General features: G+C 36.6%; 3 protein-coding genes across 16 annotated transcripts in view; 1 reads left to right on the top strand and 2 right to left on the bottom strand.

Moving 5' to 3' along the window:
• Positions 1-1,626: 1,626 nt before the first annotated feature.
• On the bottom strand, positions 1,627-10,518 carry LOC114251690 (mitochondrial import receptor subunit TOM40 homolog 1). The gene is made up of 8 exons (XM_028186042.2): positions 10,274-10,518; positions 9,141-9,208; positions 8,770-8,961; positions 5,800-5,931; positions 5,234-5,345; positions 4,821-4,897; positions 4,474-4,570; positions 1,627-3,966 (listed from the first exon to the last, which is right to left on the bottom strand). The coding sequence occupies exons 1-8, from the start codon at positions 10,401-10,403 to the stop codon at positions 3,827-3,829; spliced, it is 948 nt and encodes a 315-aa protein (XP_028041843.1). The 5' UTR covers positions 10,404-10,518; the 3' UTR covers positions 1,627-3,826.
• Positions 10,519-11,050: 532 nt separating this feature from the next.
• Positions 11,051-13,542, top strand: LOC114251692 (STING ER exit protein). Its single transcript, XM_028186043.2, has one exon. The coding sequence runs from the start codon at positions 11,207-11,209 to the stop codon at positions 11,852-11,854; it is 648 nt and encodes a 215-aa protein (XP_028041844.2). The 5' UTR covers positions 11,051-11,206; the 3' UTR covers positions 11,855-13,542.
• A 1,843-nt stretch (positions 13,543-15,385) lies between these two features.
• The window catches only part of LOC114251688 (Ca[2+]-channel protein alpha[[1]] subunit D), a 97,609-nt gene continuing 86,193 nt past the window's right edge, over positions 15,386-26,801 (bottom strand). For 7 of the 14 annotated variants that reach the window (XM_089739339.1, XM_089739342.1, XM_089739343.1 and 4 more), the window contains 10 exons: positions 26,164-26,329; positions 24,561-24,729; positions 24,187-24,280; positions 24,034-24,109; positions 23,869-23,952; positions 23,135-23,511; positions 21,975-22,078; positions 21,394-21,500; positions 21,217-21,283; positions 15,386-20,292 (listed from right to left, as the gene is read on the bottom strand). In XM_089739339.1, coding sequence (XP_089595465.1) covers positions 20,125-20,292; positions 21,217-21,283; positions 21,394-21,500; positions 21,975-22,078; positions 23,135-23,511; positions 23,869-23,952; positions 24,034-24,109; positions 24,187-24,280; positions 24,561-24,729; positions 26,164-26,329 — 1,412 coding nt within the window. In that variant the 3' untranslated portion in view covers positions 15,386-20,124. Of the gene's footprint in view, positions 20,293-21,216; positions 21,284-21,393; positions 21,501-21,974; positions 22,079-23,134; positions 23,512-23,674; positions 23,713-23,868; positions 23,953-24,033; positions 24,110-24,186; positions 24,281-24,560; positions 24,730-26,163; positions 26,330-26,801 lie in introns of those variants that run through there. The other 7 variants (XM_089739346.1, XM_089739350.1, XM_089739345.1 and 4 more) reach the window with 6 other exon arrangements.

A 26,801-nucleotide genomic window follows, 5' to 3' on the forward strand; every position in this document is an offset into this window, starting at 1 on the left:
ATCCTTGTTAAATGTGTGTCGGTAGGTATACCGAACACACGAGAAAGTATTCAATGAAAGTGAGATTTAAATAACAATATTATAAACAAAGACGGTTTCATCAGTTTGGTTCACAAATGGACGATGAACGTTCACTGGATTGCTTCCCCGCAACTGGGGTTGCTGGATCCGAGCCAGGTTGTGTATTATAAACGGATCCTCAGGGTGGCGGCGACAATTGAGACAATTTACATCCACACGAAATATTATATTCTCTTTAGTACACGTTACGGTGGGTAGAATACGAATGCAATAGATATGCTATCCGCCGGTATTTATACAATCATCTTGACCTATTTAAATACAAACTTAGTAGGTAATATTAAACATTGTTCATCTTAATTATTCTGCTGATTATTTACGTACAATTATTATTTAATAATAACGAATTATGTAACATAAATAGCATTAAGGCTTATTGCGCCGTAAGGTTTATTGCGCCGGAAGCTGTCAAGCGGAAGACGCCAATAAAATATTATAAGTATAAAGAAATATGAATGAACTATTTACTTGATTATGAAATTACTAATTATATTATAAGACAATAATAAGTTCTATATATTTCCTAAGTTCGTAAATAATTAATTATGTGAGGCCGGAAGTGTTGCTCGATAACAGTATGCAGGTGTGTTTCTTGTTCTACGGTAGTCAAGTACTTTCTTGGATCGCCTAGCCAGAGCACCTCGCTTCCGGCAGCGTCCACGCAGAAAGGTATTGCGGGATCTCGAAGGTGATAATAAGGTCACACTCCGCACCCTAACTGATGTACATGTAATGTACCAGTTATTAGGACCTACACGAGAAGACAAAGTGGTGTTAACTTCTATTTAGATAAAGGTTGTGGACACAGTGTGGGGAATAAAAATACACCAAGGAACTGTTAAATTGACTTTGGTAAATACGCAATAAAACCTGCACTGCAGCTCGAGAGATGTTGATTGAAAAAGGCTTCGACAAAGTGACTTGTCCTTTTATACGAATAGTCTTACGGTTCTCGAATGTTCCGCCTATAGTGCTGTGCCAATCTCACCCTCGAACCACAGACAAGATAGCACAGTCACGCCATGCAGTGTCGAATAAGTGCACTAAGCAGTGTTTCATAATCATATTATTTCCCCACACTGCGCCACGTATACGCTAGAGGGCGTTAATATAAAAAAAAAATTCAATTTTTCTAGCGTTACACCTTTATCGTGGAAGTATTCGCGATCATGCCTTATGTACCTAGTTAGACATGTCTTGTGCTCATTTTTGAAGTGAAACTTCTAAAGCGGAATAAAAAGAGACTGAGCGAGAGTGAATGCGTGGCACTCGAACGCATGCGCGTAGTATTAAAAAAATATTTATAAAAAAAAAAGTATACTTATATATTTATTTTTCTATCTATAATTTAAAATATATATAGTATAAATGTTGAAGATGTCGCATTTTTTTATACACAGCATTCCCAATTACAAGAGCTATATCTGATTTAAGGATGAAAAATGAAGAAAACCACAATACTAATCGAAAAAGAAGTTTCACTTCGTTCACGTGCACCAAGTTGCCGTTTTTTTTATCCGCCTTCGGGAAGTAATGAAACACCAATTTATTCTCAACATAAATCTATTAAACATAGACATTACAACAACAGGCCATATTTACAAGGGCGCCACACTCACACGAACATTTGAATCATATTTTCTGACATTTAAAAACAACACTAGTTTCAAACGATGACCGCTACACACAATTATAACATTTCTACTAATCACATTCCTGTGTTAATGTTTACTGAAGACAATGGCTACTTATTTAGGAGCTAATGGTCATGTACCCGGTTACAGTTGGTGCAATAGGTATTGTTTTGCAACAGGACCTTCGAGAACATTTCTAGTGAAAACTTTTTTTTATTGCTTAGATGTGCGGACGAGCTCACAGCCCACCTGGTGTTAAGTGATTACTGGACCCCATAGACATCTACAACGTAAATGCGTCACGCACCTTGAGATATAAGTTCTAAGGTCTCAAGTATAGTTACAACGGCTGCCCCGCCCTTCAAACCGAAACGCATTACTGCTTCACGGCAGAAATAGGTAGGGTAGTGGTACATACCCGTGCGGACTCACAAGAGGTTCACCACCAGTAAGAAAGAAGACTTAACGTATCATCCAGACCCCCCCAACCCCTCGCAGCTAAGAACACCGTTTTAGTTCAATAATTACTTTGACAGTCTGTCAACGTTAACAATGACACTGTTAGAACGGACAGGCCGTTGCCTCAATCGATTGTTTCGATTAAAATACGTTTATTGTATTTTTAAGCTATTGTAGCTTTTATCGCGGGCCTTGAGCGCGGCGACCGAATCATGAAATTCCGTAACGAAAACCTAACACCCCTCACACCGGCTACCATGTAGCTCGCGTTCAACACATTCACACGTTGCGCTTGTGTAGTGTTTGTGAATAAGCGCGTGGCGTGACGTCACACTGCATGCGCATCATGAAAAGTCTGCCCATCTCTCTCTCGCGCGGTCTAGCTTATGAGTGTGAAGGCGACAGTTAAGGTTTTGCTTTTATTAATGTTTAATATAGCGTGGTCTTGTTTTATTATTGTTTTAATATTAAATTATCATTGTCTAATTATAATTGCATAAGTTGATAAAAAATGCTATGCAATAGCTTTACCGCGGCAGTTCCCGAGGGCCACACGTTTGTTTTTTAATTGATAAATGAATTTTCTAACCAAATTTTTGTTATATGATTTTTAAATACGTTCTTCAAGCATACTAAGCGGGTGTCCCTCCCCGGGGCCTGCGGAGTCCCAGGTGTTCCTCGCCTGGGACAGACACCACACCGATGCAATCCGAACGATAATGTTAATGAACAAGAGTTCATCTTAACTGAACGATGGATGACACACACAGACTGGCCGTAACGCAAAACCACAATATATATCAAATTCAAAACAATTATAAAAACTAATCAAAGACAATTCACATTTCGTATTTGCTGAAGCACTACAGACGTGTCCGCGCCGAAATATTGCAAACAGTCAGCAAGCGCCCGGTGTGGTCCGCGGGCCGCACTCAATTACAACAACTTTTTTTTAAATTTTATTATTGCAATCTAGTCCTCCCTCCTCCTAATCCTAATGCTCCTTTACATAGTTGTAGAGTAGCAGCCGCGCGGGAAGGCAGCCCTCCACTAGACACTCCGAAGCTGCTTTTGAACCTTCACTTCAGTATTTTAGTTTATTTAAAACAAATTAACATAATCATTTTATTTATACATATCGTCTTCTCGCATTAAAACTGTATAATCTCAAAACTTACTAATTTTACAGGAGAGTGTTTTAAAGGTTTAACATGTGTTATTTTTAATATTAATCATCTTTGCAACATTTATTTTTTATTTTCTACCAGTTACATTATCTGTCTTTTAAAGTAAGATAAAATTATGTATTAATTTTGTTAATAGTAGTCAAAACATAAATAAACAATAAAATGATAAATAAAAATTTAAACTAAATTGTACTTTTTTGGCAGTATTTATGAGAAAAAATACTGGTGATACCAAATGATTTCGCTTATTAACTCAATTTCGAATATTTTTGGAAGTTGTACACTTTTAATGCGAAAAGGCGATATATTCCCATTATTAAAAGTTACGATCAATTCTCACAATTACAACGGACGCTCTGTGAGAGGTCCAAGTTCATCAGCTAAATGAATTCTCACACTGTGCCACATGCTTCAATATTCCGGACTGTGAACTTTACTATTAGATTCTACAACCGAGCTGGAGGGTTAACCGATGATAAGTCCGCAGCCAAACTTGAACTGCTGCTTGGCCTGGTTGGCCATGCCCGACAGCGCGAACGTGAAGGGTAGGGGCTGGAGTTTCTTCTCCAAGACTGCTCCGATGTTCCAGTTGGAATCCACCATGCCTGGAAAAACATTTTGTTGGCTCTAAAATTAAACATATAATGAATGTCCTTCTTCATAGTAGAAACAGTATCTTTATCGAATTCTCTACTAACTCTTTCCTTTATTCCTGGTTTTTTTTATTGCTTTGATGGGTGGACGAGCTCACAGCCGACTTGGTGTTAAGTGGTTATTAGAGCCCATAGACACCTACAACGTAAATGCGCCACCCACCTTGAGATATAAGTTCTAAAGTCTCAGTATAGTTACAACGGCTGCCCCACCCTTCAAATCTAAACGCATTATTGCTTCACGGCAGGAATAGGCAGGGCGGTGGTACCTACCCGTGCCGACTCAAGAGGTCCTACCACCAGCGATTACACAAATTATAATTTTGCGGGTTTCATTTTATTACACGATGTTATTCCTTCACCATGGAAGAAAATTGTGAACATTTGTTAAGTACGTATTTCATTCGAACACCGGTGCATCGCTAGATACGCTGGCTGTAGTGAAGTAAAAAATATTACCTCTAAAAACTAGATCTGCCTTTGGAATAGTGACTTGATATCCGATGCTGCCCACTGACTCCATGCCACGGAATGATGTGTCCATTTCAGCTACAACCTGAAAATAATAGAATGGGGGTCATTGGGATTCCTTGTAATGCAGGATTAGTAGGCAACGGCTTAGCTCCGCCCCTAGTACTGCTGATGTTCATGGGCGACGGTAACCACTCACCATCAGGTGGGCCGTATGTATGCTCGTCTGCCTACACGGGCAATAAATTAAAAGGCGGTCACACATAGAGGTGAGTGGGTGGATAAAGCAATAAACATTGTTGAATCATGCCATTCCCGGGGCGTGTGTTACCTACCTGGAGTTGTTCGCTGGCTTGCTTGAAGTAACACAAGTGCAGGTTGGCAGCGCTCAGTGTGGCCGACACTTCTGAATCTGTTTCATAAAAGTATTTGATTACTAGCTGCGCCCCGCCATGCCATTCTAGGCGTCACATTCCTGTAGTCATTGATAGCCAATAGTGTTATTAGATTTTTCATTGAATTTATGACTATTATGAAGTGTATAAGCCACTACATTTACAAGGTTAATAACTTTTATAATTACCATATCACATGTTATATATGGCACTAAAAAATTGATTATAGTCTACTGAAAAAATACACACATATCTCGCTTTCCTTAACAAAGTAAAACTTAAGCATTCGTTTACTGCAAAACGAAAATATTTCGTAAAATTTCGAGAAAATACTAGAAACAGTGAGAACCAACCATCCATAGTGTATCTAGCAGCACCAGACACTATGCAAATCTCTCCACCCATGATCCTGGCACCGGATTGATACACCAGTTCAGCCCCTAAAGCTAAACGCTTTGTCACCGACTGAAATTTAGCAATTTAGCAATTCAGTTTCATATATTTTAGGAGAAGTTATTTATAGAGCTAAAACCTACCATGAAATCAATATTTCCACCGGAATCCCACCCAAACAACTTGCTAAGCCACTAATGGTTGGTCCACAACCAAATCTCTACAAGACTTTGAAGAGTGCGTCAAGATCTACTATAAATTGATCGGGATGGACATGTCACTGAATGGTATGGATACACCATGTATGTTTTTTTAAATACATTTAATTGTCTGTCGATCTAAATTACACAGAACTGGTTACTTGGACTCCTTTTTACTATGGTAAAAATGTATTCACACTATGTGAAGTGTGATAGATAACCTTTCATTATGTTGGATTACATTACATTAACTATTAACATTTTAAAAAGGAATTCCATTGTTCTTCACATACCATATACAATAACAACAAACGAGTTCAAATTACCTGCAAATAATGTCCAACAAACATTGCAGACTTGTCGTTAAAGTCGGGTTTCCCCGCCACCAAAGCAAGGCTGTAATCTGAACCTTTGTATTCCACAGTGCCTTGTGTAGCTGTCAGTTTGCATTCTTGAATCTATTGTAATACAGAAGTAATTATAATCACATCTAAACAATATCTTAAATAGTATAGTATATGGTATAGTATTTTCTGTATAGTATTTTGTAGCATAAGCAATATTCTTCTTGTTCTCAGTCGTATGCACTCTTGGCAGAGTGGTCGTGGTCATCACTTCGGTTGGTGGTGCGCTTCACCAGATGTCGCCATTCCTCGCGTACCGCGGCCCTTCTTGTGCACTCGTTAACGGGACCGTTTAGAGCTGCCTTTATTTGGTCGGTCTATCGTAACGGTGATCTGCCGCGCGGTCTTGTACCCTCTATCATACCCTGCACCACAAGGCGCTCAACTGAGTCGTCACCTCGCCGCGACACATACCCGAAGAAAGTGAGAATGCGACCCTGAACGATGGAGGATAGTCGCTGCTTGATGCCGAGTTCCTGTAGAATTGACTGATTCGTTCTGAACTCTGTCCACGATATTTGCAGCATTCTTCTCCAGCACCACATTTCGAGAGCATCTATCCTCTTTTTCTCACTTTCTCTCAATGTCCAGGTCTCAGCAGCAAAGAAAAATGGGGAAGACCAGTGCTCTTACAAGTCTGATTTTAGTGGCTTTAGTGATATTTCGATTCCCCCATATTTTCTTCAGCCTGTCCATGGCTGACCTCGAAACAGCCATACGCCGCTTGATTTCATCAACGCACCCGCCTGTGTTCGATATCAGTGCACCTAAGTAAATGTATGACTGTACGACATCGCAGTTCGCAATTTTTGTGACCTCTGGCGAGTTATTATTAGCACGGTCGACAATCATGACACTTGTTTTGTTGCGGTTAATTTTAAGTCCGAAATCAAGACTGACGCGTTCCACTCTACCGAGTAGCTCTTCCATCTGGCTAACACCTGACGCGACTAAAGTGATGTCGTCTGCATAACGAAGATTTGAAATCTTCCGACCTCCGATAGTTATTCCATCCGACCAGTTTTCGAGGGCGATTCTCGTTATAAGCTCCGTATATATATTGAACAGGAGCGGTGATATAATACACCCTTGGCGAACTCCTGCGCTAGGGTGGAAGTGACGCGATAGAATGTCATCTATTCTAACTGAAGCTGTTCCTTCCTCATAGAGTCGCCTCAGCAGATGGACCAAGTGTTTGGGGGTACCCATGGCCAATCCCAAAGTTTTGGCCATTTGACAGAATCAAACGCCTTAGAGAAATCCACAAAGCATAAGTACGTAGGCTTGTTGAATTCCCGGGATTTTTCGATGATCTGTCGAACGGTTAATATTTGTTCTCGTGTACCTTTACCCTTCACAAAGCCGGCCTGTTCAGGAGCAATTTCTTTAGAGAGGTACGATTTAAGGCGCTCGTTAACGATACGCAGCAATATCTTGGATGCTTGTGGAATCAACGCTATGAGACGGTAATTACTGCAGCTTTTTGTCGAGCCTTTTTTATGCAGTGGCACGAAAACAGTATGAACCCAGTCTTGGGGCCAAGTTCCAGACTGCCATATTTTATTACACAGGGTATGGAAAATTTCAACGCCATACTCCCCAGATGCCTCATCGTTTCAATAGGAATGGCGTCCTTCCCTGTGGCTTTCCTTTTCTTAAGATGTTTTATTGCAGCCCTAACCTCATCCTTAAGAATGCTCGGCTCTATCTCTTCATCTTGAGGTGCTGTTGGATCGAAACAGTGCGAGTTAGGATCTTGAAACAGATTGGCAGTACTGTTTCCACGTTTCGGAAATATCCTCAAGGTCTGTTACTGTTTCACCTTGTGAATTCTCAATAGCCCATGTTTTTGAAGATAGAGTTTTAGTTAAGGATTTAATTTTCTGATGAAGATCTCGAGTTTCATGCTTATTAGCGTGTATTTCTAGTTCAATACAGAGGTTTTGGAGATACTGATTTCGGTCCCGTTTGCATGCTTCTTGTATCCGAGCTGATTTAGCATTTAAGGTCTTCAGATCAGCTCCCGATTTCTTCAATCGTCGTCGTTCCTCTACAAGAGCAAAGGTATCGACACTCATCCAGTGTTGACGCTTATGAGTCTCATTCGGTATCTTTGATGCAGAGACTGCAGTCTGGAAGAGTTCCCTTGCTCGGCTCCACAACTGATTTGGAGTGGCAGATTCTGGATTTATGTCAGTCCAGCAACTCCAATTTTGCTCTAGTGTATTTACAAACTTGGGTAAGTCTGTAGGCTGGATTCTTCGCTGCTTGTCAACCTTCCTAGCAGCCTTAAGTTTGAGTTGTATTGTTGCTACCAGAAGTTCATGGTCTGAGCTACAGTCGGCTCCGGGCAGGGTGTGAGCGTTCCTCACAGAAGTTTTCCACCGTGAACTAATCATGATATAATCAATCTGATTTCAATGACCAGTTGGAGATGTCCATGTATACAGCCTACGTGGATGATTTTGGAAAAAGCTGTTACATATCACTAAGTTGTGATCGGCAGCAAACTCTAACAGACGCTCGCCCCTTTCGTTATGCTGGCCCAACCCAATAAGCAATATACCATAATTTAATCTTTAAAAAAATTCATTAGGATATTTCAAAGACTTGCAACCATCTTAAATTTAATTTGGTACAGTAAATACCAACATGATAGCCTTAACTCCTCAGACTAGTAACAATAAGCATTCTATGTAAAATACATCAATGCTAAGAACTACTGCAAATCTAAAAAGTCTATATTGAACTCTTTTTGATATCTGCATTTGCTACAATGCAACCTATATGATAACTGTTTCTTCATTATAAAAATTTTGTATTGATTGTAAGACAATATTTTACTTATTTCAAACATTTTAATTTATTCAGATTAGTCAAAGTATTACTTACTTGAGCAGCACCTTTAACCCTGATCTCTGGTGTCAGTTGATGTATAAGGCTGCAGTTCACATTACCGGCAGGGTCCACATCACCAAGCACCACCGGGAATGCCTCCGTCGGAGATATCTGTTTTGTGCCAATGTATGTTCCACCCAATTTGTATCCATTTTGTTGTGAGCTCATTGTTAATGTATGAGACATCTGTAATACAATTACAATTTTTAAAACTTCTTACTACTTCTAAAAATAGCCTTACAGTATATTAATACTATGTGGTACTTAAAAAAAGAGTAACATTACGTAACAAGTTTGAAGATGTTACTTATGGTCTGAAATTAAGGATTCAGTTTTAATGTATTTTTTGAAGAGTTTATTCTCACCTGGAAATGATTTGACAGCCCTCTATTGACCATTAACTTGCCACCTTCAAAGTTCACAGGCATCACCTCTATAAAGTAATAAAAATAATACTTTAAGCTATAAGTATCAGTTTGTGGGTCTAATATCTATAAACGTTAAAACCTAGTATTTGCAATTGAATAAAAAAAAGTATATCATCTGTTAATAAACATTATTTTACAACATAGTTTTACTAATTTCAAGGTTTTTAATACCAACATTAAATATTCTTTGGAACTAGAGACAGTGATATAATTGAGATATTATGACCCAGATATCACATGTAGCTTGCAAAAAGTAACATTTAGATAATAAGATAAGTTTAACACTTCTCTGACTATTTCATATTAATTGAATAGTTTTACATATTATGCCAAAAAGATCATGCTAAAAGGATTTTTTTATTGCCTATATGCTTGGACAAGCTCACGGCCCACCTGATATTAAGTGGTCACCGGACCTCATAGACCTCTACAATGTAATGCCACCGCCCACCCTGAGACATCAGTTCTAAGGTATAGTTACAACGGCTGCCTCACACTTCCAACCGAAACGCATTACTGCTTCACGGCAGAGATAGGCGGGGCGGTGGTACTTACCCGTGCGGACTCACGCAAGGTCCTACCACCAGTAATTACGCAAATTACAATTTTGCGGGATTGTTTTTTATTACACGATGTTATTCCTTTACTGTGAAAGTCAATCGTGAACATTTCTTAAGTACGTATTACATTAGAAAAATTGGTACCCGCCTGCGGGATTCGAACACCGGAATTCGCGTTGTAGATGTCTATAGGCTCCAGTAAACGCTTATCAGCGGGTGGGCTGTGAGCTCGTCCACATATCTAATAAATAAAAAACAACAATTTCAGTTTTGCATAAAGTAAACATACATGATGTTGTCCCTTTTAAAATTAAAGTCTTGGAAGTCGGAATATAATAATTGAAAGGATTCAAGTCAAAAACACATTAAATTACATCACAAACTAACCAAACTTTTATGATCACTTAATATACGAACTTTATGACATAAAAATTTTACAATATATTGAATTTAAAGTTTAAACATGAAGGGGAAGGTGTTAGGTAATGTAGTTTTTTCTAAAAATCATACCTTTGGTTTTTTTATGAAGTTCATCCAAAGTCCCTGGATTTTCTCGTTTGTTATCATTTTCTATATTTTGTAAGTCGGTACTAGTCAGCCCAGAGTTGAAGACACGGTACCTGCTTGATATAGCACCCATTTTACTAAATTATTCGTGGAATAATTGTTAATCGCAAAAATCAATTAACATGTGGGAGAAAATCAAATTTCTTGAATAAAAGACAATCGCAGCGTGAAGTTGACAGTAGTAGTAGTTCTATTTTTCCAACTGAAAAGGCAAAGGTATCATAATTTAAGCGGCAAAAGTATCATAATATAAAGCCTAATAAATTATATTATTTAATGAAAAATGATATTAATATGAAGTGAAATGAAATGAAGTTGATAAATTTGAAACATTAATCAATTGGCATGACATTAAATGAAATGAGATGAAATATAGTGTCAGTAAAATGGAGGTCATTTACTGAGATTTTTTCAGTGGACTTTTTGGATGATCCCGAGAAGCTACGTCCAGCGGCTTTATTTCATTTACCCACATTTGTGTCCTTTAGCAGATACTAATTAGTTAATAAACATCGTTATTACACATTTAAACCTGAAGAAATAATAAATAGACAAAACAAAATAATTCACACAACTTCGCTCCTCGCGTTCACTCTATATTAGATTTTTTATAAAAATAGATTAAAATTAAAATAAGATTTGACCTATAGGTCTTAGTTACCATGTCATAAAATTTCTTAAAAAAATTAAATCCAGGCATAAATTATTTAAATGTCTTCTATCTATCACTTCTGTCAGTTCTGTCAAAGAGTATAAAATCACTTGAGTTCTGTCACGAAAATACACCATCCAACGAAAGTAATCATTAATAAACATTCAAGAAAAGCTCTTTTTATACATCTTCAACCCATACCGTTCCTTTACATTTGAAATAACATGCCAAAAGTTGTATCAAGAAGTATTGTTTGCTCCGACACGAAAGATCAAGAAGAGTATAATGAAACCAAACCTTTACATATCTATTACTGTTTGTGCGGCCAGATGTCTCTCATATTAGACTGTACGATCGACAAATTACCGTTAAGACCCTTCGACAGTGCAAGAGTCATAGATGGATCGAAACACGCTCACAAAATTACTTCAGACCCTGATGAAACTGTTTATTTAAGGCGAGAGAAAGGTATCGAAAGACAATACAGGCTTAAATGTAAAAAATGCGCTCTGCCTATCTATTATAAACACGATCAGGAGAGTAATGTAGCCTTTATAATTGACGGAGCATTAGTCCAGACTCCGGGAGAGGGAGGGGTCACTGATATATATAAACAAGTGGCTTTGACACAGCCTAAGAAGATCATGGTCACAAAACATACTAAAAACATGGGTAAGTTCAGTTCTGTGACTGTGTCGACTATTGATGAAGAGGAAGATGAAATTGAGGCCAGAGAAGTGGCTGACAGCTATGCAAACAATGCAAGAATCATAGAGAAGCAACTGGAAAGGAAAGGTATGAATAAACGTCAAACTGAGACTCCCGCACACACTTTAGAAAAGAGGCCAAGAGGAACTTTAATTGATAAATAATTACACTGTATAAATCTCTATTAAATTATAAAATAAATTATTTGTGTGATATTTTATTAGGTATAGAAGATAAGGCAAGTGTCGCCTTATTGTGCTACTTATTATTGGTAAATGTTTGTAAAGCACAATATATAGTCAGGTCATAAATTCTGTCACATGTTTAATGTAAAATAATTGAAACATGTTTATTCATTATGTAACCATTCATATACCAAAATGAACTTAACAAAACATAGATTCTTATGACACTAAAGTTTATTCAAAATGACCTCCGTGATTTTGAATACAGGCCTTCAATCTGCGCGGCCAGTCGTCTATCGCAACACGAACGAGGTCCATGTCAATATCGGCGGCTGCCTTAATCAAGGATGTCTTGAGTGACTCCAAATTGGGATGAGGCTTTGAGCACGCCTTTTCCTCCAAGTGTTGCCATATCTTGTAATCTAACGGATTCAAATCTGGACTGGAGGAGGGCCAGTCTTGGTGCCGGATGAAGTCGATTTCACACGCCGCCAGCCAGTCTTGTGTGCTCTTCGCTCTATGAGCTGGCGCCGAATCTTGTTGGAATACCCAGCGCCTGTTATTGAACATGGAATGAGAAACAGGTTCCACAAGGTTCGTCAGGACTGTATTTTGATACACAACTGCATTCGTTTTTACACCTTTCTCACAAAAATGTACCTCTGTTAAGCCCCAATAAGAAACTCCCAACCATACCATGAGCGAGGATGGAAAATGACCTCGTTGGACACGCGGAATACGGTTGCTCGCTTCTTCACTACTGTGTGCGTACACCTTATCATTTTGTTTGTTGTAGCTCTTTTCTACGGTAAACATTTTTTCATCCGAAAAAAGAATTTCCCGATATTTTTTTCCCGCGTACCGCTTCAACAAAGCGCGGCATCTCTTCAGTCTCAGGTCCATCAGACGAGCATTCAAACGATGTCCTGTTTTTCGTCGATATGCCCGAAGCCCTAAGTCTTCGTTTAACACCCTTTTCACCGTGGTTCTGCTTAACTCCATCTGAAGGGCCAACAGTTTCTGCTTACGTTTGGGATTTCTTTGAATTTGCGCCATCACAGCTTTTATCACTGCTGGAGTCCTAACAGACCGAGGGCGACCACTTCTTGACCTGTCATCTACACTAGAGTCTTCATTGTATCGTTTGATGGTACGATAAACGAATCTTTTGGTTATATTCAAATTTTTAGTATGTTAAAAATTTGAATTGGCGCGTAACCGCAACGATGCAACGCAATAACTGCAACACGGTCTTCTCTATGCGTCCACTCCATATTTAAAAATGAGTAAAATTCTAAAAGTATACATTTTTATTTTCATGAACAATTCGGAATTCGAATTCAATAAACTTTTTTGTGGCCAGCATTCTAAAAGAAAAGTTTTTACTGTGTGACAATACTTATGATCTGACTAGTTATTAATACTACTCAAAAATTCGAGCCCTACACCCCAGTAGAGGGTAATAGGAAAGAATGATGATGATGATGACTCAAGAATTCAAGTTCATAGTTCCATAACATAAAACATTTTTTACAAATCAACAACAAGTACTTACAAATCAATTGGAAAAAAATCACAAATATTTTGTGAACTATATTAAGACGTATGCAATTATCAGATTTGATCTTAAAATACATTTTAAAAATAAAACTGATTTTTTCCCACATTTTTTTATTCATATGAAAACAGTTTCACAATACATAATTTTGATTTTTAAATAATAAATATATAATCAATGTTTCAATATGACTGACGGAATAAATATAATTATTATTTACTTAAAAATTATATATTTACACTCTTTATGTACACAAGTTCTGTAAGACTGACAACAGCATACAGATTACAAAAATGTTTATTTTTTTTAAGAAAGTTTGTACAATATTTACAAATTTTAAAATTTTAGAACAAATTCTTTCACTAATACATTTATTATTGTAATTATGTATCACAAAAATTTGAAAATATTTATATTAATAAATTGAATATTCATAATTTCATAATTAAATTTGAAATGGGTTTTTAACATGGAAAATATACATTATATTTATTATATATCTTTTACCACACAGTAGTGCCTCAGTAATCTGGGAAATGTTTAAATCTTTCAAATCTAATTTTGTCTTAACATTACTAATGTCCCAAGATGGGTGGTGGAATTTGATGTCTATAGGCTCTGGTAATTATACAGCAGGTGGGTCGTGATCTCGTCCACCCATCTGATATAAAAAAAGCACAATGTGGATGACGCACGCTTGGAAACATTGGGTCGAGATAGCAAAGCACAAAAATTGCGATTTAGGGGCGTATTGAAAGTCTACCCTTGCCAGTTCGAAGCCGACATCCATGTATCAAAACTACTTAGCTGTCTCAACACCTGTAGTGTGGCCTATCCACTGTCTAAACTACTGCATTCCAATTATTGTAGTTTCTATGGGTTTCGTAGTCAGTTGACACCATGAGGTACATAGTGGTCACTCACAGGTTATGAGTTTAAGATTTAAATCACTTTACTAATCCATCTGTGGACTTTTGCCGCCGGCTAGTGGTATTGGTTTCTGAATGAATACAATAAATTCGACAACGTTCTCGTAAACGTTTGTAAGATTACCGAAAGTTTGTTTGTCATTATTAACATTTTAATCTCATTGACAGAAATTAAAACAATTCCGTCCATGATTTTTCTAGTTTGTCTTATTTTTAGTCGCATCAGTCATCAAATCCTTAAAAATTAAAAATAAACGTTTTTTCTTGGCACCATAACAGTAGAGAAGGATTGTTGTATGCAACGCTACTGTACGTAGTGTTCATGCTTATGTTATGAAATTAAACTTCAAATTCTATAATCGTTTTTATATGATAGCTATTATTTTAATACAAGCCTGTTACCATGTTATATATTTTCCCAAAAACATATAAAATCGAAGTAGGATTTAGTAGCACAATCGATAGAGTAGACGTTAAAAGTACAGAATAATTTATCAGTTATTAGACTAAATGTCTTATGTGTTTGGGTATGAAGATTGAATTAAAAAGACGACGCTACCGTCGTAAACTGTAATAAGCAGGATTAGTCTCGGCTCGTATGGGATATCTGTGCTTAGTTTATGTGCTTAACGTGTTAAAAGAGGACGAGTGACTTCTGCGAGCGATTAGTTCCGGTAATTTTGCGGTATCTACTTAATAATGAATACGCGTAAATTAACGTATGAATCGCCAGTGCGATTGGACTGGTATCGCTTTGCAATTCATAAATTTATTTTACTCATGACGTTCCGAATACAGGCCTCAGTGGTATTATCTATGTCCGTGACTGAGAATAATATGGAGGGTAGAAGTAAGAAGCACCATCTCACTGCTTTAAAAAGTGTCCGCTGTAAGGCAACCAACAAAGATGGCGCTTTAATAGAAAGTGGAAAGATTTTAAAAACAGCGCCATAAACTACCAAACTGCACGTCAATCCAGCACCTTTTTTTTTTGTTTCTATCTAAGCTGATAGCCTTGAGAGGCTATATCAGCGGAACCTTAACTAGTAGGTGAGCTCACGGGGCTCAAACCTGAGGACGTTGCTAACACGAACCCTAGCAAGAGCCGTGCTTCGCAGAATCTACCACCAGATCGTAAACGCGACCCACTGAGAAGGTCCGGCAAGAAACTCAGTGGGCTGTGTCTGTGGGTTAATTTACTCGTCGAGCCCTTCGACGCGACGGGTTTGACGAGAACGATGACCGGATTCACTCTGTTTAAAACTGCTATATTCATATCATTTCCACTTCCTACACTAGCGCTATTTCGGTGAGTCTTCCAACAATAATTTGCTTTTTACAGATGGACATCTTTCAACCTGTCTCGTATACAAAACCGGTGCTCCTTAACTCTACCATCCACTGGAAAGAAACACGCAATTGACAAATAAAACAATTGACACAACATTACTCCTCGCGCTCACCCAAAAAAAGTCTTTGTCTGAAAATAATGACGCGTGATCAAACCGTAAAACTAATTTTAATTATGTCTACTACGGCTGGCGAAAATGGCAGAGGCATTTTATTTGCTGTTTAAAATGAAAATTTGACTTATTACATGTTCATTGAAATGACTGTGCCAAAAAAACAAGAAATGCGCTAACAGTTGTTCAGTCATCGATCCTTGATGCTGCTTGCTGTTACCGGTTAACATGATTATTTTATATTAATAATTAATAACTACTTACCTAATTTTTTTTTTGCCCTTGTAGGTGTCATTCTATTATCGCCACACATAAAACAGCAGGAAAACCCTCCTTCTGTACTAGAAAATATGATAACGGCTGTTTAAGAAACACTGCTAAACACAGTCATTTTGTGACCATAATTGGAGCCAAAATGTACGAAAAATCAACCTTAGATGTAGAACGAACACACAATAGTTATCCAGAACGGATAATGTGTGTTCTCATAGCTTAAAGCGAAAAGTGGTTAGAATTACTAAATATTATTTAGTTATTTAACTCACTATTTTTAGATGCTTTGCTGCACGTGCCCTATTCTTTATTTATTTGTTAAATTAGTCGAAACTTTATGCAAATGCTTGAAACCTGAATTTTAGCAGTAAAATAGAACGTGAATTAGTAAATAGTTTTCGAATTCACGTTTTCAATATTGTGGCTATCAGTTAAGTTGTATACATAGCTTGTCATGTCATTGTGGTTAAATGGTTAATAACACGACACATGGTATTAAATGATGTTTGGTTATGAAATTTTTGAATTTACCTATATAATACCATTTACTAGACTACGTATTTTCTAAACAAGAGCACTTAATACAGTAACTATCTCTAACTCATCGACAAACCTGCAAGATCTTTGAATAATTTACCAATACCTAATTATTTTGTTTTTTACAACTAGCCGTGTATAAGCTATACTTAGGTTAAAATTGTGCGTTGTTATTAATCTAAGGCAGTGTTCGGATCGTCTAAGGAGACGTTTGATTTTATCGAAATGATCAAAAACAGTACATGTTTAATTAGGTATGTCTTTCATTACAATTACTATAATGTAATTTAGCTATAAAATAGCCGATTTTTAACCCTGTAGGTTCTGACAAGACAAATAGAGGCGTTACACGATTGAGTACGAAGGACAACACTACAAGAATTCCATAAAATCTTCATGTTATTTACTTTGAGGAATTATTTGGGAGCACAAACTTAATTTGTATTACCAAATATTATAACAAGGAAGTTTTAAGATTACATGTATCGAATGATAACTAATTTGGCAAAATACGATCGGCGGATAAGCCCCATCTTGCTTTTAGCTGTAATAATAAATCTAATTTACAACTTATTTGTCTCTTTCGATCTTGTAATCAATGAAGGACAACATGCGCTGTGTTCGAGATTTTATCATTCATTTAAAGTAAGATAAATCTATATTAATATTTTAAAGAGGAAAGATTTGTTTGTTTGTTTGTTTCGAATAGGCTCCGAAACTACTGGACCGATTTGAAAAATTCTTTTTCCATTAGAAGCCGACATTGTCCCTGATGAACATAGGCTACTTTTTTTATTATTTTTTTTTTATTTTTTTTTTTTGGTTTCATGTGTGTTTTAATGTTTCCGAAGCGAAGCGAGGGCGGGTCGCTAGTTTACCTATAAATTTAGATTGCTTAAGAAATTTCACGTTAATAAAAATTGGAACAAAATTTTTCAAAATTGATTTGTTTTAAATGTTTTGATTTAAAATTGTTTTTTAAATTTTATTGATTTGTTTTTTTTTGAAGATTTAATGGCTTTGCAAGGAAATTTATTACCATATTAAAAATAGCTTAAAGTTCAGAAAACCGTCTTAGACAAACATAAATAAAAAATGTGTCTTTTTTACGGCCCTAGTTTTTTTTGCACAGTTATGTATTTAATATAGGTATAGACAAAGCAAGTCTAAGGTTTTATTACATGTACAGATTTTTTATTTCTCTATCCTAGTTAGTTTTTGGGAAACCTTGCACTACTAATTGGGTCCAAAGGCCTAACGATAAGCACTCTGCATCAAACCAAATCAACTCAAATTTCTTTAATCATTATGGAGTAGGGTAATCATGTCTTGCAGTGTAATATCTAACCGCTCCAAGCATACAAGACAATAGGTAAGCACACACAAACTACGAGTATCCAATATAAAAAAAAAAACGGTTGTCTGTAAAGTCGGTTTACTGACGATAGTTGAACGTGACAACGTCATAAGAAAATACTGATGGAATGGTTTCATTTTTCAACTATCGCAATTATCGTTGCTATAAACAATTAACACCACATTCACTTTTCACTGAACTTCATACTTGACGAAAACATGTAAATGTATTATTGTATAGCAGCTGTCCACGCGGATGCATCGCTCACTTAAGTAGGAGAGAGACAGATGTCGAACGCTGCCGAACGCGGAGGCCGATTGTGCCTCTTTGTCGCTCGTTGCGCGCTCTCGCTTGCACTTCAAGCCTTAAATGGAACGCCTCAGAGCGAGGTAATGCCGCATGATCATGTTTTTTCGTGCGTGCAGCCGGCTCCATCGAATTATAAGACGTTGTCGCGTCAAAAAGTGATTTCGGTCATGAATCGAGCTTCCACTGTAAAAGAGTCACTAATCAAGAACTAAAGAAGTAGATTTAATATTAGTGAATTTTAAACGATAGGATATTTGGTAGAGATACCTTTGTAATTTTTCCTAGATATTTCTGATGAATATACTATAACACGGTAACAGAACCTCACTGACTGGCGATCACTAAAATCAACGTATTGAAGTTTGGTAGCTTTATTTTAACGAATGTTATTAAAAAGATGTGGGTTTTTAGTTTAAAATCAATAAATAATATATTGCTTAATATTTAAATCGACATAGATCGTCACAGAAGGGAATTCAATCAAGCTCCAGCTTGGAACTCGACTGACCAAATAAGGAATCACGCTGGCAAAATTTCCGAATACCTTACCTCTATAAAAATTCCAAGTAGATTATCAAGCGTGACGGTCTTCCTTTTATAGGACACACTCACAAAACAAAATATTTCTCACTAATTGTCTTTAAAATCTTATATTTAAAATTAAATGAATTGTAAAGTTCTTTCATTGCGTTATATTTTGGCATATAGGTATATTTTACAATTTTCAGGTTTGCATTCGTCAAACCTCATGTCACAACTACGGAAAATTGGAACACCCATATACTTAGGGCTAATTGTATAAGTAGTAGTATTGTCACGGATTTGTTATGAATTTCAGATTCACAATAAAATAATTTGGTTATAAATCTGAAAGAAATTGAAAATTTAGGCAAATTCCTAATCGTATAGGTATATTCTAAAATGTAAAAATTTAGTTTTAATACTGAAAGATTAAAGTGCTTATCTTAAGATTTTTAAACAGAGAGCAAATATCGTAACGTTAAATGAAAGATTTTGGAAGTTGACAATTTTGAAAATATCACTTGCTAAGACGTTCCCTTTTTTTAAAATTAAAGTTAACCTTTCTTAGTCCCCCTAAATATTGTTATACATCATACTCTTTGCTCTCTCCAAAACATAATTAAGAACATTTGCATCTCGCGAGCATTTAATTAATTTAGAACTATCAAACATTTTAAAATGGCCCTTTTAGTTTTTCTATCGTTACAAAATCTACTTTCTACACTAAATTTTAACTACGTATCTCACTGTGTTTCTTATATTACAATAATAAGATAAAGTTTGTGAATGGTCGAATTTAAAATTAAAAACCTTTGAGCATAAAACATGTCCATGTCAAAATTGCGAGAATTTTTTTATAAAATTCAATAGTGGCGTAAGTTTTATCTGCTGACACTTTTAGATATAATTCGTATATCTATTAATACGTCCTGGGATTTAAAATGCAATCAGAATTATGCATTGCAATGTACTTGCACAGAAACGGACTCTCATATGCGATTTCTCAAATTGCGTAACCGTGGACCTTAAACAACATAATATGTAATAAAGAATTCAACACCCCGATCTGCACGTTACGCACATAATATTAGTCCACTCTTTACTTAAGCCACTAAAGAATTCGGCTAGTGAAATATTCACAGAGATGAAAAGATTGAACGCCATTCTAAAACGCTGTTTTATACAATATTTTCATCGTAACGAAACTCATTACGATAATCATAAATCGACAGCGCGTTGACGTTCATATATCTGAATTTCAAAGGAGCATTGCGATCCATATGTTTCTGCAACGGCGGCCATTAAACCAACACAGGTTTTCGTTTCCGCTTCCGTCGGTGGCGGGACGGCCGCGTGGCTTTGGAGGTCGGTGCTATAACCGCTCGCAGGCCGGGGGAGGCATCGATGTTGGCTGGTGAAAAGGGTGGAACTTGCGGGCTACGATGTCGCCCTATAACCCAAGCATCAGCCTATACACTCGTTACACAATGTTTCAAAACTTTTTTTAATTTTTAGGAGAAAAAGAAAAAAAACGAAATAGTAATAAAAATTTACTTTTTACTGGTGGTAGGACCTCTTGTAAGTCCGTGCGGGTAGGTACCACCATCCTGCCTATTTCTGCCGTGAAGCAGTAATGCGTTTCGGTTTGAAGGGTGGGGCAGCCGTTGTAACTATACTTGAGACCTTAGAACTTATATCTCAAGGTGGGTGGCGCATTTACGTCGTAGATGTCTATGGGCTCCAGTAACAATTTCACACCGGGTGGGCTGTGAGCTCGTCCACCCAACAAAGCTATAAAAAAAACTCTGCCAAACGTGCAGTTTTTTTTTATATTGTCAATCAGAATAGTCCACACTATTAAACAGTCTGTTTCATACTCATTTTTTACTACCACTTACTTTTAGATCATTGCTAAGATAGTTGGTTTCCTGAAATTATTTTTGTTGGAGAACAATTTGGTTAAAACATATTGTAGGTATAGTTTGGGTCAGAATTTAATTATTAATCGACAAAAATATTTCCTGTTCATTTTTATCATATTTTTGTTACATGTCTTAATGATAAAAAAATGTTAATTACTTTCTTATTTTTATTATTCTATTATTTTCGGCTTCCCAGGTAAGCCAATAGAGTAGTTTTAATAATATCTATGGCTCATGAGAATAGGACAATGTAATTGGAATGTTGAGATGAGATTGAATTTTATTAAATATGATTGTGTAAGGGCCGCCATATTGAAACTGCTGATTTAATTGTCGTTAATTGATGCTAGATTTTTTTTAAAATGAAAATTAGTTTATTGCAATTTCAAAATATTATCCACCTTACAGTTTTTCGATTCAATAATAAAGAAATATCTTAGTTAATTTATTTTTGAGAATAATTATACTTACAACTTGAGTTGGTTGACATTGAGCTTGCTTCAAATTCTTTTCGTGAATCATCAGCTGATGAGCCGCTCTGGGAAATTAACATATTCTTAGTAATTATTAAAACCTAAGACCAGAACTAAAAATACTCCACGTCATCGTAAGCGCAGAAGGTGATAGGAAATAACTCAACTAACTAACCTGTCCATCTGCTCTTCTGTCATCTCGAGTGCTTCCTGCATCTCTCTAGAAGTGTTCCTGACGAACTCTGGATCGCAGTATTCTCCTAGTCCTTGTTCAGTCAACACCTGCGTTAAAGAAATGTATTAAGTAATTTGTAGAGAAATAGTAACTTTTGTTTTCTAGATTATAGTTTTTATTTTCTCTTCCTTAGGATTGTTCTTTGCGCTAACAATATATCAGACAGAGCTTTGCGACTTAGTAAGTTGAATATCACTCTTCTTCTTTTCAGTCGTCCTCTCATTGTTGAGGATAGTGACTTTTCGGTAACCTTCTCAACGTTATCTTCACCTATTCCTGTAGGATAGTCATTAGACTTAGACTATTCTGTAATATAGTTTATAATCTTCAATTGCCGCTAAGATTTTCCATTTAAATGTAGTAGTAGTATCGATAGTTGTAGTATCTAAACACAGTATTAGTTACGATGATACTAATCATAATAGTCATTTTGCTTCTAATATTTAGAAGTAAGCTCGTATTCACCATTGATACGTCTAATGGTTTCCACCAATAAAAAGTTAACATAAAAATATACTAACTCTAGTGACTAGGCTTTCTGCGGAGCCTACTACTGGTAATGAGGAGCTGTTTCCGCGGGGACTTCCTGGCAGCGATACAACGCCTCGACCAGCGCTATCGGTTCCTGTTCCAACAATTAACGTTTTATACATGTATTTCTTGATGACATTGTTGTGATTCTGCAAGTGTCTTAGAATAATTCATAGATTTTCAAAGTGACAGGAGAGAAGGATTAAATAGTTATTATTTTTCTCTAGAAGTATTATGCTGTATTTCTTTTTTTTCGGAATAAATTTTAACCATATTAACTTTGAAGACTGCGTATTTACTATTTTACAGCATTTAAGAGCAGTTATCTAAGGAGTATCACTTACTGATATGTTTAAAATATGTCTAATAAATATTTTTTCTAAAGAACTAGGTCCAAAGCCTTAAGCCGCGCGCTCTATTCAAGCGATGAATACAATGATATTATATTTACTATTTAACTATGTTATCGTGAATGTATTTGAACGATTCATATTCTGTGCAAACCATTCGAAATGTTAGTCAAAAACTGTTTTTACTAAAAGCCTTCTAATTTTCCATCTATTCTAACTGCGTAATTAGCGATCGAGATGACGTGATCATGCTCATTAGGTGGGTTAGTTCCAGTGCCGTTAGTTTTGTAATGCTTTCATTCTTCATATCCTTGAAGAGCTATATCATCAACTTTACTCTGAACTCATTTAAACGAATTGATTATTCGAAACAAACTTGTGCATAAATCGTGAAGTGTAATAATTCGGGTGAAATATCATGACGAATTGTATGAGATCGATAGAAGCCTTTGAGTGGATTTGCTTTTGTGATTTGTTTTTTACCGGATTAGGATAAGCTGAGTCGGAAACATTCCTGTAAACTTAGAGTATGCACATCAATTTTCGAATATAAAGGCTATACTCAGTTAAAACTCGTAATTTTAACTAAAAACAATTATAACAATTCATATCAAATTGGAGGTTAATTAAAAAAATTAAAAATATAAACATTTAAGACAAGTAGTAGCTAGACATATTATTCAGAACGTCACAGCTAAAGGAATGAATTTAGAAAATTGAAAAAGGATTGAAATAGACGTTCAGGTTGAGTTTAAGAGAAAAGGTCGGAAGAGGCAGGGAGGGATGGGGTCGTGCGCGACCTGGGTGGGGGCGGGGCTCGGCGGCGTGCGGGGCGAGGCGGGGCGCGGCGCCCGATGACGCGCTGCGCACCATCCGACCTGCCACCGCCGGCGCCGTGCGACACGCGCGGAGCGACCGGCGTCCGCCGTGAGAGAACGCGAACGGTAACCGCGCCGCCGCGTTGTAGCCGTACAGCGTCATCGTGCGCGCCTCCGTCGTGGGAGTGCAGGCGCTCGCCAGCAGCGGCGATATCTTCGGCTGGATCGTCTCCGCTCGCTCGTCGTCCTCTGGGTGCACGCGTTGCCGCGAGCTCCCTCCCGCCGCCGACAAGTAGTTCACGCATCCAAACGCGAGCCCGATCTGCCCGAGCATTTCGGGGTAGTTCGACTTTTGGTTGCTATCGTACGTACCAATCCACGAGAAGGCGGTGACGAAAAAAAAGGTGACGTTAGTAACGGTAGTGGTTAGTTAGAAAGGCGAGAGAATGAGATGAAAAATGTGTGAGTTAAAAGAAAACGTTGCGAGTTATTGAGAAAAGTTAAAACCACACGTCCAACTACCTTGATGAATAGCGTTCTTTAGTTCGTTTGTGGCTTTTCTGTAATATAATAAGCATTTTTTTTATTTAGGTATTTAAAATCGAGTGAAATATTAATCGATTATTAAATTGTATTTTATTTCCTGTGAGTAGGACATTACTAGAATGCATGATTTCGTTAAGATTAAGTTCGTATCATTTCCAAAAAATACTCACTCTAAGACTTGATATATTTTTTCTGATTCACCGTTTAGTATAAGAGGCCTCATTGGTATCTGTTCTTTTGGTTGTCCGTTTGCCCTTATTAAAAAAAGTAATAATTATAACCTCTTCAAAATCCAATGCAAAATAAATTCAACGAAAATAATTTTCAATGCTTACAAATTGGGTGTCAGCGGCAACGGTCCAACCCCATATTCTTTCTGCATTAAGGAGCTTAAATGATTCCCAACAGCCTCTGCGAATGATAACAATTGCAATGGAGTAGTTTCTCATAGTCAATATTGGGATATAAAAGATTTGGTTTAATTTTACCTGGCGGCGGCTCTTTTCTGTGTCTATGAAGATGTCTGTTAGGACCATGCCGTCGTATACTTGACCAAACACCTCCAAATAGCGAGTGATTTCTCTAAAAAATAATGTGTTAAAAACTTTGAATACTTTAATTTATTTCTTATTGTTTTTTTTTTATGTTTGGAGTTTATTTGGAATTCGCGATCAAATTAGTGACGATTGAGACTAGTGAGATTACTGAAGACGAATTCTTAATTGAACAATGCCTATTATTGAAATCCATATTATTGATGCACTACAGAAATATGCACGATAGCAATGTAATCAATGATCTTATTACACTTCTGTACCTTTTTTATTTCTGAAAATCCAATAATTCACATAGCAGCACTCACCCTATGCATAGGTACATCTAACTCGGCCGTTATATCATCCAGATTACCAGAGATAGCCCTCTTTAGTTCCGGCCCGGCTTCATGCAAAGTCCTCAATCCGGCTTGCAGCGTCATCTGATGCGTTTGCTCATCATTTTGCCTTAATTCTTGTTCTTTCCGCTTTTTGAACCTTTGGTTTGAAATCACATATTTAATTTATTGATAAAACTTAGTACCAACATTTCTAGTGCCATCTATCAACTAAGTATTTCTTGTTTCGTCTTTAAGCTGATCGTTTCTACATATATCATTAATATTTTAAACTAATATACCTATATCTAATCTCTTTATAAATCTAATCTAACAAATAAGATAATTATTAAGTAAACTTAAATACCTACTAAGTATCTATGTCTGAATTAATTTAGGATCTAGTCAAATATTTTCTTCACTAAGTACATCCCTACATTGTTCTTATTTTTCTTAACTATCTACTCTGCGTTAACTATAATAAAGTACGCACGTATGCCCTAAGCCGAAAACAAGTGTTGGGAAAACACAACAACAATATTATGCAATTTACGAAAACATTTCGAAATTATCACCATTTCATTAAAGGGGCATGCCGATAGCGATTTCAAAAGGCTAGTCCTGAACAAGGTAATCTTGACATTAAGAGTAACAACGCTACATTCTGCAGTGCATACGAATTTCGAAAATATATTTTTAAGTCAGCCCAGTTTAAGCCGTCTAATATCAATTGTCACAGCTGGGCTAATAGTGTATGCCATTACAACACTGCTTCTTGGGGTATTCACAATGGAACCATGCGGGGTCCAACAGGCAGTTTTAAAATTACACTGTTTGGCAATCTTTAGGTTACAATGGCTCCAGTATTAATCATATTAGGTATATTCAGGGATTTTTCTGGTAAAACTAAATTATAGGGTACATTCGTTCCTTATCACATACGTATCTGCAAGATGCGTTACTTACGCGTGGTTCCTATGGAACAAAAATTGCATGTGTTAAACATAAACATAGAAATTAAGAAAAGAAATGGAGATTTTGTGGTGAAACAAAATACATCGGACGTCATAATAAGTAATATCTAACACCGAATTTATTTACATTACTTCTCTTGGATTATAATTTACCGAGATTATCTTAATTTGGATTTTCGCTATCATTCCGTTTGAACACATACAAACACATACGGATTTTATAAATTTTTATTGGGAAACTTTTAATAGCTTTCAACAAGGAAGCAGTTCCCGTTTCGTCACCCAACTATAAACAGCAATGCAAATGTATTTTTAGTGAAAAATAATTTGAACTTAACACGATTTTATGTGATTCTTTGGAAGTTTTAAGCTTCAAGCCCCGGACTTATAACAGCAAGTTTTAGCTTCTATGAAAAAGTTGCTTTCACATAATTATTTGGATGACGGAATTCATCGTCATTAGCTTTTTTTACACATGATTGAAGTCCACACAGTACTGCTGTCACGTATTGTATATGTTCAAATATCTGCTTAAACCTAATCTAGTTTTCCACAATGGACATCATTAACACTGATGGACGTATGCATATATAGTATTACTAATTATCGAGCTTACTGACCTCCTGAAGTAGTCTTGGATTAGGAAGGTGGCGTAGAACTTTCCGACTGTGATCTCGTTGGGGTCGCCTGGTGGAGGAACTACTTGGTCCAGGAGTTTTGGTGATGTACGTTTCCAGATTTTCTTTATCACTGCTCTTAATTCTGTGTTGCAGTCGTCAATGTTACCTGCGTAAATATTAATTTATCTCATCTTCAATCTCCTTCTTTTATTTAATTCTTAATTTTATGTTTGTAATAAAATTAAACAGCTTGTTGCTCCTAATTTTCGAAGCTTAGAATTGTAAAAAACTCTTACTTACTACTACTAGTTAGTAACTGCTAATGAGTAAATTACTAATATGTTTTTTAATTGCTTAGGTGAGTGGACGTACTCACGGCTAATCTGAGCTCATGGCACACCTGGTGTTAAGTGGTTACCGGAGCCCATCTAAAACGTAAATGTCGCCACCTACCTTGAGATATGAGTTCTAAGGTCTCAGTTTTTACAATACAACGGCTGTCTCACCTTTAAAATCGAAATGCATTACTGCTTCACCGCAGAAATCAGTTACTAGTTAGTAGTAGGTTGTATTCTGAACGTAACAACGCGAAGCAGTCATGCGTATCTTTGAAGAATGTGGCAATCGTTGTACAAAAC

Source organism: Bombyx mandarina, chromosome A1, assembly GCF_030267445.1.
Source record: "Bombyx mandarina strain Sakado chromosome A1, ASM3026744v2".
NCBI classification, from domain to species: Eukaryota; Metazoa; Arthropoda; class Insecta; order Lepidoptera; family Bombycidae; genus Bombyx; species Bombyx mandarina.

Excerpts from the sequence above, each read along its gene's own strand:
- LOC114251690 (XM_028186042.2), bottom strand. The coding sequence starts at position 10,403 with ATGGGTGCTATATCAAGCAGGTACCGTGTCTTCAACTCTGGGCTGACT. Across the intron at positions 5,346-5,799 it reads TTGTTGGACATTATTTGCAG|TCGGTGACAAAGCGTTTAGC; the intron begins GTAATTTGAACT and ends GCTAAATTTCAG. Across the intron at positions 3,967-4,473 it reads GGCAGATCTAGTTTTTAGAG|GCATGGTGGATTCCAACTGG; the intron begins GTAATATTTTTT and ends ATGTTTTTCCAG.
- LOC114251692 (XM_028186043.2), top strand. The coding sequence starts at position 11,207 with ATGCCAAAAGTTGTATCAAGAAGTATTGTTTGCTCCGACACGAAAGAT.